At 40.4% G+C, this 14972-nt stretch overlaps 1 protein-coding gene across 1 annotated transcript in view; it reads left to right on the forward strand.

Annotated features, from left to right (window-relative positions):
• The window catches only part of mcub (mitochondrial calcium uniporter dominant negative beta subunit), a 51182-nt gene that overhangs the window by 32207 nt on the left and 4003 nt on the right, over nt 1-14972 (forward strand). Inside the window, 5 exon segments of the mRNA NM_001126576.1 lie at nt 7388-7457; nt 8434-8604; nt 8790-8894; nt 11827-11987; nt 13836-14039. Of these exon segments, the coding sequence (NP_001120048.1) occupies nt 7388-7457; nt 8434-8604; nt 8790-8894; nt 11827-11987; nt 13836-14039 (711 nt within the window).

Here is a 14972-nt window from a genome sequence, read left to right on the forward strand (position 1 = left end):
ACCAGCAATAAACTATATGGAAGGGCAAGACCTCTATAATGAATAGAACACTGCCTGGTTGAGCATAGTTAGTGGATTTTGCCTGAGAACAGTAAATCACTCAGAACTGAACTTTTCCCCAAGTCAAACCCATATGTTGTTCCTCTGACTCCACTGCAATTGTTTATTAACCCATCCTGTAAACCGGACAGAAAATCAATAGGAGGTAGGCAGAGAATATAATGGAATCCTGTCCTTATAAACTGCCCTTTTAATGAGCGGCTGGGTGCCCCTGGTCATGTCGCTGCTTTTGTCTGGATGCTCAGCAGGGAGATTAATATAGTTCAGCAATTACCCGAGCAACAGAAATATAGTTTCACTTTTATCTAGATGATGATACCAGATTATTGCATGGGCTTTGATATAGACAATTTAAATAGATAGAATAAAACATTTGCAGCCTGTACATGCACCTATGGCATGTGTCCTACATCCGATACAGAATTCTGTAGCTGTTTGTATCTGCTTGTGGCTCTGGGTGTGCCCACTTCTGGGGCAGCAGTGCAATGGAGCGGAAGGTAACTGTACCCCACAAGCAGATTTCTACATGAGCTGAATGCCCACAAGAATTACAGTGCTTTAACATTTTGGTGCTGCTTCTGGTTTGTAAGCATGCAATTTGTCTCTGTCAAGGAATAATTGAATTAGAGCAGTGCTCTGATATCTATCCTGCTAAATGAATATTCTGTAAATTATTGCTGAAAATCATAATATTTTCTAAAAGCAGCACTAACAGGTTCCAGGTGCAACATATTTATGGATTTATATAGTTTAAATGTTTATATCAGCTGGGCCCCCCTTCTTCAGGTAGTGACTCCCATACACACTGCTGTTATCAGGTCTGGACCTGGGGTAGCAGAAAAAATCCCACTGGGCCCCAGGCTAGTTTATTTGGCCCTTTTTACCAAGATGCGCCCTCCTTAATGCCCGTGAAAGACCTCTGCACCACCAGTCTTCGTTCACTCCATTAGCTTCTATTCTTGCAGGCAGGATCCTGGAAAGCAGATATGGTGGCCAACACTTTGTTTCATAAAAAATCTGATTGTGTATTCTGCCTGGATGTTCATCTGTAATGTCATACATGTTTTTATTCTGCTGGGGGAGAAAATGCCAATGCCCCCAGTTTTACACCAGCCTGCAAACGCTGGCATGAATGGCAACCCTGACAAAATAATCACCAGTGGAAAGAGACAAACAAACAGAATAGTCGCTGGAAAGGCCTACGCATAGCTTCGTTTTTCTGTAGTCAAGCACAGTTGCCTTTCCACCGGTAATTCTCTTTGTTGCTGGTTGAAAGGGATTAGTCTCTTGTGGTAGCAAAGATTTATCGTGGGCGACTAATCTCTCAGTGGGGCATTGGTTTAAACAACATTCAATTATCATGTATGCTTTATAATCTAATCTTAGTTGGTGACATGGAATTGATCTTTACCTTTTTTTTTTTTTTTTTTTTTTTTTACTGCTGGGCTTATATGTATAACCAGAAGTCTAGTACCCAGTATATTTATCTCTTGGATGTGACTCTCACAGCACTGATTAACCTCAGGGTCAAAGATTTTATAAAGTTGCCATTATTGCCTTGATTGAGACTTCTGTGATACAAATGATGTGCCTTTGGGACTTTTCACTTTAAGAATACATGTGCCCTGAAATATTTCATTCTTATTCTGGGCACCTGAAATTAAAATGCATATTGGTCCATTTTGTATCATGCACAAACATATGTGAGGAAGTTCCTAGAAGTTGTTTGGTATTTCTTCAACCACAGAGGAAACCCTGGACTGTTTGTGAAAATGGATTCATAAATGTTAGCGGAAAGCCTTACCACTTGTGTGGTATCACTGTGTTTAAGAAAAGTTCAACAAAAATCAAGCACACGGGGCTTCTACAGTTTGTTACTTCAAAGGAAAGTTGTGCTGTAGTGAATATTATGCTTGTGGAAGTGTCTGCAAAACATCAGAGTTTACTTACAACTAGGAAAACAGTGTGCAAAGTGCAAAAAATAGGCACAGTCTGCTATTACTTTGCACACTGCCTTACTACTTTAAACAATTGCTGTCACATCTGGCCCTAGGATCTCTATGTTAAAGTTAAAGACGGTGTTAAAATGATGCTATTGGAATCAACATTGAGATTAGTTACAAATGAAAAGATATATTAGAAGGATTTAACCCTTTGTATTGGTAGAGGAAAAGAATCATGCACTTTCTGTAGGAAGAAAGGTGGAATTTCAAGAACCAGCAGTGACCAACAACCCATCCTCCTGCTATTATTATCCTACATGATGGTTTTATACAATCCACATTATTGCTAGGCAGTTTATTAACCGGAGACATTGCATGTCGGATTACTTTGCCATAAAACCCAGTAGCTGGTTAGGTCCTTTCTATTGTTACGGCCCATTAGCCCTTATAATAACCTGCTTAGGCTCTGGGAACAAATGCTGCTAAAATGCTTTACTCTGTATGGATTTTTAACTGGTTTCTAGGTGGAAAAGGCTTTGTGACTAGATCATTTACACAACTGAAAGTCGGGCAGAATGCAGACATCTGGCTTGGGTATTATGAGGATGCATAAAGTTATGGAGTCATCACCCTCTTATGGAATGATAATCCCAAAGTCTTTAGCCTGTGTGTGAGCCAATACATCTTGTTTTAAACAAGAAACTTTCTTCAATTATTTTTCAAAATCCTTTTAGTCAAATAAACTCCAGTGCGAGAGACTATAAAGGCATGCAGTAAAACGTGATGGTGAAAATGTGATAACGCATATTTACGCTGACACACACCTATTACCCATATCTGCTGGTACAATGCACTGCCTAATGTTTTGAAGAAATACAGGTTCTTGCTCACTTTTTTTTGTTGCCTTTAAGGGGGAGTCTGGAAGTCCCAGAACAGGTTTTAGTTTTCTTTAGTGCTCAGGAACGTTGTACTGATTCCCACACTCATCTGAACTGTGCAGTGTAATCTCTGGCTCTGACATTACATGTATGCCTAGGTTGGGCTCTATTGGTGATGGCTCGGGAGCCAGATGTGGCTCTTTTGATGGCTGCATCTGGCTCGCTGCAAAATTTAAAAAAAAAAAACGGGCCTGCGCTTGGCGAATAGAAGACGTGTTCTAAGCCTTAGAACACGTCTTCTATCCGCCAAATGCAGGCCACGCCTCTGCATCGCATCCGGCATCCTTGGGACCCACCCTACCTTGCCCCGCAGCATTCGTGGCCATACATATTGTATGGCTCTCACGGAATTACATTTTAAAATATGTGGTGTTTATGGCTCTCTCAGCCAAAAAGGTTCTTGACCCCTGCTATAGATATATACCGGTATAGGATTCCTTATCTGGAAACCCATTATCCAGAAAATTCCAAATTATGGAAAAGCCGTCTCCCATAGACTCCATTATAAGCAAATAATTCTAATTTTTAAAAATGATTTCCTTTTTTTCTATTATAATAAAACAGAAACTTGTACTTGATTTCAACTAAGATATAACAAAGATATAATTAATCCTTATTGGAGGCAAAACAATCCTATTGGGTTTATTAAATATTTATATTATTTTTTGGTGGATTTAAGTTAAGGGATCTTTACATAATTTGGATCTCCATATCTGGAAAACCCCAAGTCCCGAGCATTCTGGATAACAGGTCCCATAACTGTATTGTGATTTAGTTGGAAATGTAGAACTAGCTTGTTTGATGCAAATGCTCTCTTACAGTATTGTTGCCACAGCCTGCTGCAGATATTTGCCTTTGGTTTTGCTTGCTCTTTCTCGCCCCTGCTTCTCAGTAAATTTGAGCTCACTTCACCCTCTGTTGGTTTATACCCCTAACTAGAGAGCATGTTCTTGTTGCTTCCCCAGTACACAACAGCTAGATTTGAGGAGAGTCTTCAGAACATTCTGTCAGAGGGACAAAAGACACATTTGAATTCTCCCACTGTACAAATGAGAATGCTAGTGTTTTCTGACAGGGACAGATGTACTGTACATGTTCCCCTGCTGCTTACAAACTGCCAGTCTTGATTGTTTTTTTCACAGAACCATGTGTGCATTGGCACAGCATTTGCTGAAGTGCACATGATTTTGTGTGTGGAGTGATCTAGGTAGTATTTCCTCCAAAAGAATCTAATGTCAGTGCTTTGTTTTGTTATGTTATGTTATCCAGTTATTTTGTTGCTAGTGATATTTTGTCATCACTAGAAACCAGAAGAACCTGATGTAGTCTTTTGTGGATCCAAATGAATACCTAGTGCGGTATCTGTTGGTGGAGAAGGTGAGATTTTGTCATTGCCAGAGATTAGGGAGCAGTTTGGCTCTATAGGTGATGGCACAAGGTAAGATTTGTCTTCCACAGCTAAATCTGTGCTACCACGCAAGGAAGCCACGATTTATTCCACAATTTATTCCACGATTCAGTTCTAGGTTTTACTTCTGGCAATGTTAATGTTATACTATGGCAAGTCATTTTCAGTAGATTTAATGCATGCAGTAGCGCACATTTAACTGCTGGCAAGATATCTTACTGTGTGCAATCTTCCTTAAGTTGCGCGTACATGGACAGATTTAAGATGTCTATTCAGGCTCTTCAGACCAATTTGCCTGCTTATTCACATGTGAATCCTCTGACAGGCCTTTCTCACCAATCATGCATGTTTGATTTTCTCACAGTAGGTTGGCATATTGGGAAAGAGCTGCTTGTTCAGCTACCTCATCAATCTTATCTGTATAAGTATTTAGAGTATAGTTTTCAATAGAGTTTTCAATGTTAGTAAACATAGGCAGGAGGGTTTGTGCAGAGCTGTTAACCCCTCCTATTTTTTCTGGAGTTTCCTGATTTTAGCTTCTCACCCCAAGTCTCCTGTCAGTTGATAGCATTTTCCCAATTTTTGCTCCATCTACCAAAGCTCTCCATTAAATTCTGGGTGCATGTCCGCAGTCAGCATTCAGTGACATCTCTTGAGCACTTTTGACTTAAGCGGGTCAATTGCACGTGACTTCACTTCCGGACGTGAGAGCAAACTTCCAGTTAGTATGAAAAAAAATTGGCGGGTCCCCCAAGAATCAACTGTCTGGGGTTGACAGCTCTGTTTGCATTGAGTGATAAGGGGGCTGTTGTGTCACATGTTTAATAGGATTTTCTTCAGGACTCATCTGTCTGCTTATCTCTCTTCAGCCCCTGTTCCTTGCCCAGTTATATTATCTAGTTTTCATCAAAAAGAGCAAGTTATTACTGAAGGCTCACCTTTGCCATCTTTCACTAGGAATAATACCAGCCAGGGTATGGGGGCGGGGCTGGACAGGTATGGGTGGAGTTATGATGCAAATGGTGAGGTAATGATGTACAGCCATTAAAAGGGGCTAGACGATGATGTCAAAGTGAACTGATACAGTACAAATACATTGCCGGGAAATTGTTAATACCGGCCCTGGCCTTGGCTTTTATTTTACTGGCTAGGCCAGTTAAGCAACAGCTCTAGCTTAACATAACTATTGCTTATGATTCTTTAACTAGAACGTATATTAAAGCCAATGTTGAATGTTTTTGTTGCTGCTTATTTTCAAAACCTGATCCCAGAATGCCTGCCAGAATTTCCTTAAGCACCTCTGTGCCTGTGTGGCTGCTTCTCACTTTGTCTATTAATCAGCTAGGGCTTATACTCTGGGCATATGTGGTTTAGTGATGGCCAGTTATTTTTCCATTCCGCAAGTTGAAGCCGGCTGAAAGGTACTCTTTCTTATGCAGCTCATCAGTAAAGGACAGAAAAGGTCTTTTGAGTAATAAAGTCACTCTCCGTTTTAAAGTGTCAGTAACACGCACAAAATAATGGACCTCATGTACAGTATGTATTAATTCCATTTACAGGTGCCTAGTATTTTATAACTGTAACAGTAATAAAATCTGAAAACCTTCCAAACCCCGGCTTATAAGCTTCGGTTTCTCAAGTTTGTTAAAAGACAGAAGATAATTGTTTAACAAATGTCTATGAAGATTTTCATTCATCCAGGTCATGGTATATCTAGTATAAATAAATTTAAAGCAACTGGACTTGTTTGGTAATCATTGAAGATGTTTCACTACTCATCCGAGCAGCTTCTTCAGTTCAACTGACTGGTATGGGAAGTCCTCAGCATATATACTCTTCCACTAATCCAATCACAATGGCACTTTGTAACTCTTCAGAAAGGTGACATCTGAAACTCACAGAGGTGTGAATGCTGTGGAGTTACTTTGAAAGGATTACCAAAGTATCATGCAACTCTTCAAAGCAGGTGTTACTTGTTAGAGTTGCATGAATGGATGTGTGAAGAGTTCTGAAACTGCCGGGGTACAGATGTTAGAACAGCATTGTATGTAGCAGACAGATGGTGTCGAAGTCCCCCGTCTCTGTTTAGGGATGGTTTCTCCACTTTGACTTGAATGGCCTCTTTTACACCTCTTTCAAACCAGCGGTCTTCTTTGTCCAAAATTTGGACGTTACTATTTTCAAAGGAGTGTCCCTTGTCTTTTAGGTGTAGAAATACAGCAGAGTCCTGGCCTGTAGTGTTCGCCCTCCTATGCTGAGCCATTCGCTTGGAGAGCAGTTGCTTTGCCTCCCCAATGTAAAGGTCTGTGCACTCCTCGCTACACTGGACTGCGTATACAACATTGCTGTTGGTGTTGGATCCTTTGGGTGTACAAGTTTTTGTCTCAAGACAAGGGACACTCCTTTGAAAATAGTAATGTCCAAATTTTGGACAAAGAAGACCGCTGGTTTAAAAGAGGTGTAAAAGAGGCCATTCAAGTCAAAGTGGAGAAACCATCCCTAAACAGAGGCGGGGGACTTCGACACCATCTGTCTGCTACATACAATGCTGTTCTAACATCTGTACCCTGGCAGTTTCAGAACTCTTCACACATCCATTCATGCAACTCTAACAAGTAACACCTGTTTAAAGAGTTGCATGATACTTTGGTAATCCTTTCAAAGTAACTCCACAGCATTCACACCTCTGTGAGTTTCAGATGTCACCTTTCTGAAGAGTTACAATGTGCCATTGTGATTGGATTAGTGGAAGAGTATATATGCTGAGGACTTCCCATACCAGTCAGTTGAACTGAAGAAGCTGCTCGGATGAGTAGTGAAACGTCTTCAATGAACCAAACAAGTCCAGTTGCTGTTTAACAAATATTTTCTGTTCTTTAACAAACTTGAGAAGCACAAGCTCAGAAGCCAATAAAATATCACAGATTCTGAAAATATTTTTTTCTTTAAGCCTGTGGTTTTATAAAAGATTTGAACTGCGGCAACAAATTAGATCATATAAAGCTATGGCTCCAGTTTTATTGTATTTTTCATTCCAGATCAAATGTCTAACTGGAAATCTTCGCCTAAGCTCTGCAGTCTTTTACAGCACACAGTTTCCCTCTAGTGGTGAGTTTAAATATAAAAATCCTAATACTGTGATTAGATGCCTGCTTGGACTTTGCCACACAGAGCTTAATATAAAAGCACTGGAAAGTCTTGGTCATCAGAAGAAAACAAGATAATAAATGTCTCAATACCGATATACGAAAGAAATGTGATAATCTTACATTTTGAAAAAGTTAGTTAATTAGTTAGTTATTTCTGTGCTTGAATAGGGCAATGGGTTTCCCAGAATTAATTTGACCATAGCTCCTACTTTATAGCTTAGATTCTGCTTATTTTATAGAAGCACATTCTGTCATAAATGTTTTCTGTCTTAATTTGAACCCACTATTTAAAAACTTCACTTAAAGGGGACGCAAACCCTCCTAGCAAAATGTAAGTACTGTAAACATGCAGTTTAAAAAAAACAAGAGATTTTACAAACCTATATTGGGGGCAAAGGCTGTGGGAAAAAAACTGTCTGAGCTCCGCTGCGCCATTTTACTGGCGTCCTAGGCATCTCCTACGTGAATACTTGTCTGCGCATGTGCATTAGAGTGTACCCATCAATATTTACTCTACTGCGCATGCGTATAACGCTAAGTGACAAGCAATAAGAAAGTAAGGTAAGGAGATGCCAGCGCAGCGCTCGTTTTTTTCCATGGGCTGGTGTGGTTTTCCTGGGGAAAAAATGTAGCGATCTATTCCACTGGGGCCTAACATTTTGGCACCCCCCAGTGAAATAGACTTTATATGGCCTTTAACAAATTTTCCAAATATTTATTCCTCCTGATAGTGTGCCCTTCTTAACCCCTATTTCTAAAAAGACCCGGTTGTTCTCTTGCTGCATTTACCAGTAAAATAATCAAATAATTTGTTTTTTTTAACCAAGTTAAATAACATGAAATTAATATTAAAATACACTCTGTTAAAATGTTTCTATTCATATGACCCACACATGTTGTATAAGTGATACTAACACTTCTTTGTATGACCATAGATGTAACTGTTCAGTATAGCCATGGCCTCCCTGTGATAACCCTTACACTCCCCTCTCGAAATGAACGCTGCCAGTTCACTATCAAACCCCTAACAACCACATTGGGGACATTCTTGACAGACATTAAAAAGGAAGACAGAGGCATTGATGTGATTGCTGCCACATCCACAGGTATGAAGATGCACAATTTGTTTCAGTTGCCTGACGATTACCTCAGGGAACCACCATCCTTTTGGCACAATTCTCCCATGAATTTATATTACTTGCACTTTTCAGACCCCAGCCCCAAGCTTTGGCTAGTACTTCATGTTAATTTGGATTTGTGTTTGTTCACTAATATTTGTTCTCTCCTACAGATGATACCAAGTTTTCTAACTCCACATTAATGGATGTTTTGCTAATGAATGACTTTAAACTCGTAATTAACAACAGCACGTATCATGTCCAGCCACCCTCCAGAGGTAAGAGGGTATCAAGTGGGACTGCAATCTGTCCATTTTAATGTTTTAAGCGCACAATATGTAGCAGTGATAATTAAAGTTTGTACAGTGAATATTTGTTCTAATGGTCGACTTTACCTGTATGTGGGCCGAGTCATAGAATATTGCTGGCTAGCTGTTTTATCTCTTCTGTTTATTATATTTTTCCTGTGTGTTTCCTGCACCTCATAGTTACCGGTACCTGTACTTATATAATATATGAGTAAACTGGAATAGCACATACAGTGGCTTGCAAAAGTATTCGGCCCCCTTGAACTTTTCCACATTTTGTCACATTACAGCCACAGACATGAATCAATTTTATTGGAATTCCATGTGAAAGACCAATACAAAGTGGTGTACACGTGAGAAGTGGAACGAAAATCATACATGATTCCAAACATTTTTTACAAATTTTTTACAAAGTGGGGTGTGCGTAATTATTCAGCCCCCTTTGGTCTAAGTGCAGTCAGTTGCCCATAGACATTGCCTGAGGAGTGCTAATGACTAAATAGAGTGCACCTGTGTGTAATCTAATGTCAGTACAAATACAGCTGCTCTGTGACGGCCTCAGAGGTTGTCTAAGAGAATATTGGGAGCAACAACACCATGAAGTCCAAAGAACACACCAGACAGGTCAGGGATAAAGTTATTGAGAAATGTAAAGCAGGCTTAGGCTACAAAAAGATTTCCAAAGCCTTGAACATCCCACGGAGCACTGTTCAAGCGATCATTCAGAAATGGAAGGAGTATGGCACAACTGTAAACCTACCAAGACAAGGCCGTCCACCTAAACTCACAGGCCGAACAAGGAGAGTGCTGATTAGAAATGCAGCCAAGAGGCCCATGGTGACTCTGGTCGAGCTGCAGAGATCTACAGCTCAGGTGGGGGAATCTGTCCATAGGACAACTATTAGTCGTGCACTGCACAAAGTTGGCCTTCATGGAAGAGTGGCAAGAAGAAAGCCATTGTTAACAGAAAACCATAAGAAGTCCCGTTTACAGTTTGCCACAAGCCATGTGGGGGACACAGCAAACATGTGGAAGAAGGTGCTCTGGTCAGATGAGACCAAAATGGAACTTTTTGGCCAAAATGCAAAACGCTATGTGTGGCGGAAAACTAACACTGCACATCACTCTGAACACACCATCCCCACTGTCACATATGGTGGTGGCAGCATCATGCTCTGGGGGTGCTTCTCTTCAGTAGGGACAGGGAAGCTGGTCAGAGTTGATGGGAAGATGGATGGAGCCAAATACAGGGCAATCTTGGAAGAAAACCTCTTGGAGTCTGCAAAAGACTTGAGACTGGGGCGGAGGTTCACCTTCCAGCAGGACAACGACCCTAAACATAAAGCCAGGGCAACAATGGAATGGTTTAAAACAAAACATATCCATGTGTTAGAATGGCCCAGTCAAAGTCCAGATCTAAATCCAATCGAGAATCTGTGGCAAGATCTGAAAACTGCTGTTCACAAACGCTGTCCATCTAATCTGACTGAGCTGGAGCTGTTTTGCAAAGAAGAATGGGCAAGGATTTCAGTCTCTAGATGTGCAAAGCTGGTAGAGACATACCCTAAAAGCCTGGCAGCTGTAATTGCAGCAAAAGGTGGTTCTACAAAGTATTGACTCAGGGGGCTGAATAATTATGCACACCCCACTTTGCAGTTATTTATAAAAAATGTTTGGAATCATGTATGATTTTCGTTCCACTTCTCACGTGTACACCACTTTGTATTGGTCTTTCACGTGGAATTCCAATAAAATTGATTCATGTTTGTGGCTGTAATGTGACAAAATGTGGAAAAGTTCAAGGGGGCCGAATACTTTTGCAAGCCACTGTACATGTGCAGCTTAACTGGAACCCAAGAAGAATTTGGGGCAAATAATGTCACAATAAGCCAATACAGTCTAGATCAGTGATCCCCAACCAGTGGCTCGGGGCAACATGTTGCTCACCAACCCCTTGGATGTTGCTCTCAGTGCCCCCAAACCAGGTAGTTATTTTTGAATTCCTGACTTGGGGGCAAGTTTTGGTTGAATACAAACAAGATTTACTACCAAATAAAGCCCCCTGTAAGCTGATAGGGTGCATAGAGGCTGCCTAATAGCCAATCACAGCCCTTATTTGGCACCTCCATGAACTTTTATGATGCTTGTGTTGCTCTCCGGGTCTTTTTACATTTGACTGTGGCTTACAAGAAAGAAAGGTTGGGGATCCCTGGTCTAGATTGTGACCCACTACTACTGTAATACAGGTATGGGTCCCATTATTCTGAATGCTTGGGACCTGGGGTTTCTGGGTAAGCTGTAATTTGGATCTTCATACTTGGGGGATTTACTAAAACTCTTTTTTTCAGATTTATATTTGTTTAAAACCTCAAAAAATTCATTTCCACAAATGGAAGATCCAAACTTAAAAAAGCATAAATGAAAAAGAAAAGTGGAAATATCACAAAAAATGCAACTTTTTGGAGTTGGTACACAGTAACCGTGACTTTTTTTTTATTTTGCACAAAAGTCAGCGTCAATAAAGCACGGAAACTACAAAGCAAAGAAGGATCTTCCAACTGTTAAAGGGTCATTTGCTATTGACTTCTACGTGATCTCGAAAGGTTTCTAGATGGCATATTTTTGCATTTGGAATTGTCTAAGTTTTGTCACATAATAAATTGTGAAAACATTGCATAAATACCCCCTCAAAATCATTTAAACATGAAATAAACCCAGTAGGATTGTTTTGCCTCCAATAAGGATTAGTTATATAGTACAAGGTACTGTTTTCTTGTTACAGAGAAAAAGGAAATGGCCTTACCATAATGCGGAGCTTTCTGATTAACGTGTTTTTAAATAGCAGATTTCATATCTGTATTTAGTTTTTGTTTTTTTAAATTAATGTTTGTCTTTCTTTCAGATAAACCTTGTCCTCAAGATTCTAGTGAAATGGACACCATTAAAACTCTGGTTCATCGTCTGTATGCAGCTCTGCACCAGGAAGAATATCAGCTTAACAAGGAACAGGAGTTATTAAAGAGGCTTGACAGTCTTAAGGAGCAACTGCAACCACTGGAACAGGTCTGTCCAACAAGCAGAGCCTTCTTAATTAAGCCCCTAACCAAACAATGTACATAGGGACAAATCAGTATGACTTTGCTTAGTGGGTTTTCATTCCTGTGTTGCAGCTCTGATGTCTTAGGTTTGATTCTGACCAGCAGGGCTGGCATCAGGAATCATGGGCTCCCATCAGTGATGGTTTACCTTAAGTGGGGACCAATTATTTACCCACCAGTCGCCTAAGCCTCCTTGGGCAGTGGGCCCTACCAACAAAACAAGGCCCCAATAAAAGAAATTGACTTGTGTACTCGTTGTCACTTCCCTGATCTGCTTCAGCTCAGGCCTATTATACCAAAACCTCCCCAAACTTTGCCCATTCCATGTGGTGTGAGTTCTCTTTCCTGTGAGAAGTCCTATTTAATTTACTGAGAACTTGGATTACTCACAGTCCAAGTAAATGTAAACAGCAATGCAGCAATAGCACTTCTGCCTTGCAACTCTGGTGTCCTGAGTTTAATCCCAGCCAGGGCACTATCTGCAAGGAGTTTGTATGTTCTTTCTGTGTCTGTGTGGGTTTCCTCTGGGTACTCCAGTTTCCTCCCACACTACAAAAACATACAAGGCAGCTTAACTGGCTTCTGAATAAATTGATGACAGTGTGTGTGAATGTGATAGGGACCTTATATTGTAAGCTCCTCTGGGGCAGGGACTAAAGTGAACAATGTATAATATATGTACAGCACTACAGAATGTGTTGGGGCTATATAAAAAAAAATTAAAAAATAAATACAAAATGTACATTAGGTTATTATCATGTTTAGTAAAAAAAATGGTAGAAGGACACAAGGTTCCTTTGTTCAGCCATTCATTGATGTGCATGTACTACATAACATGCAATGCCAAGTTTTTAGGCTGTCACATGCTCTGTAGAACTGCTTCAAAGGCTAAAATAAAATGTCTGCGCATGCCTTAAGAGAAATATTTTGCTATGTGACATGGGAGGTAAGCAGATAAACACACATGCTGCAAGAGAATCTGTTATGCTCCTTCCTCAGAAAGTCCTACAACCCTACTAATGGCATTGATATTGTAGAAATAGTTAATATAGGGGTCTGAATTGGCCCTTGTGCTTTAGTCAGAAAGTAAACAGTGCTACATGTTACAGGCCATGGTGGTCATGATAATCTTAATACACCTTAGGGCACACATGCACCCCCAGTCTCCATAGAGCTCAGCTGAGTAGTGCCAGTGGGGACCGGGCATACATACTGGGACTGACAGTTTAGCCAGTCATATGATATGATAACCTTTCTGGCACAACTACAGGTCACTGTTCAGATCCTTTGGTCAGCAGGCTTAGGGGATAGTTGAAGCTGCCCCTTGCAGGCATTGACCAATAGCAGGGTCTAAACTTTGCAAATGCTAGAAACGGGTTAGACTGTCATTTTTCTGCAATACTATGATTTTTGCTGATGTGGCATATTCTATCATAAACCTTTGATCTATTGCCTAATAAAACCATAGCTGTAAAAATGTATAATTTCCAAGATTTATTGCCTTATTAGGTGCGCAACATGAATGCTTAATGAACTCTTCAAAATGCGAATAGAACCAACTAGATAATTTATTGGTTGAATACACATTAATACTGCAAAACTACAGGAGAAATGCCCAACTTTTGGGCATCAGATGTTGGACTACATCTCCAATTATCCCTTGAAGGGTTTCAGCTGTCAGTGGAATTCTGGTAGTTGTAGTTTAACAACTTGATGCCTTATGCCAGTGATTGAACTACAGTATTATGATTTTATGTTAAAAACCAAGAAACTTCCAAATATTCTAGAGCAAGAATATTTTCCATTTCTGCAGATGAAGTCAATGATATTATCCAAATCAGATGCCAAGACTACGCGGCTCATGTGGATTGGACTGGCACTAATGTCTACACAAGGTGGAGCTCTGGCTTGGCTGACTTGGTGGGTCTACTCTTGGGATATCATGGAACCAGTTACTTACTTCATTACCTACGGAAGTGCCATAGCCTTTTACGCATACTTTGTTTTAACCAAACAGGTGAGTGAATCCAAATGGAATAATAATGGGATGGCAACCAGAGCAATAAAGCCAAGTGTGAAATTTTATTTATCTTCCAGTCTTCCTGGCTGCTAGGGTAAAGCTGGCCATACACTTTAAGTTTATGATCATTGTCACAATAAATTGTCATAAGAAAGTTAATTTATTAGGTCAGATTAAAAATATACCATATAAGTGCAAGGGCACACTAGGAGTATGCCCTGCTTCTCTCTGCCTGTGTTTTAAAGGTAAGCAGAGATGTGCTCCAATACACATAGCTGCACTTAGGCCGATGCTGTGGGGGGCATATGCATAGTGTTCCCTTTCCCTAACATCCTAAGTAGGACCGAAGCAGCCAGATCCTAATTCAAAATCAATATTCAATATGGGGGCCTGTATACAGTGGCTTGCAAAAGTATTCGGCCCCCTTGAACTTTTCCACATTTTGTCACATTACATCCACAAACATGAATCAATTTTATTGGAATTCCACGTGAAAGACCAATACAAAGTGGTGTACACGTGAGAAGTGGAACGAAAATCATACATGATTCCAAACATTTTTTACGTTGACTGGGCCATTCTAACACATTGATATGTTTTGTTTTAAACCATTCCATTGTTGCCCTGGCTTTATGTTTAGGGTCATTGTCCTGCTGGAAGGTGAACCTCCGCATGATGCTGCCACCACCATATTTGACAGTGGGGATGGTGGGTTCAGAGTGATGTGCAGTGTTAGTTTTCCACCACACATAACGTTTTGCATTTTGGCCAAAAAGTTCCATTTTGGTCTCATCTGACCAGAGCACCTTCTTCCACATGTTTGCTGTGTCCCCCACATGGCTTGTGGCAAACTGCAAACCGGACTTCTTATGGTTTTCTGTTAACAATGGCTTTCTTCTTGCCACTCTTCCATAAAGGCCAACTTTATGC

Source organism: Xenopus tropicalis, chromosome 1 (assembly GCF_000004195.4).
Source record: "Xenopus tropicalis strain Nigerian chromosome 1, UCB_Xtro_10.0, whole genome shotgun sequence".
In the NCBI taxonomy this organism is placed as follows: domain Eukaryota; kingdom Metazoa; phylum Chordata; class Amphibia; order Anura; family Pipidae; genus Xenopus; species Xenopus tropicalis.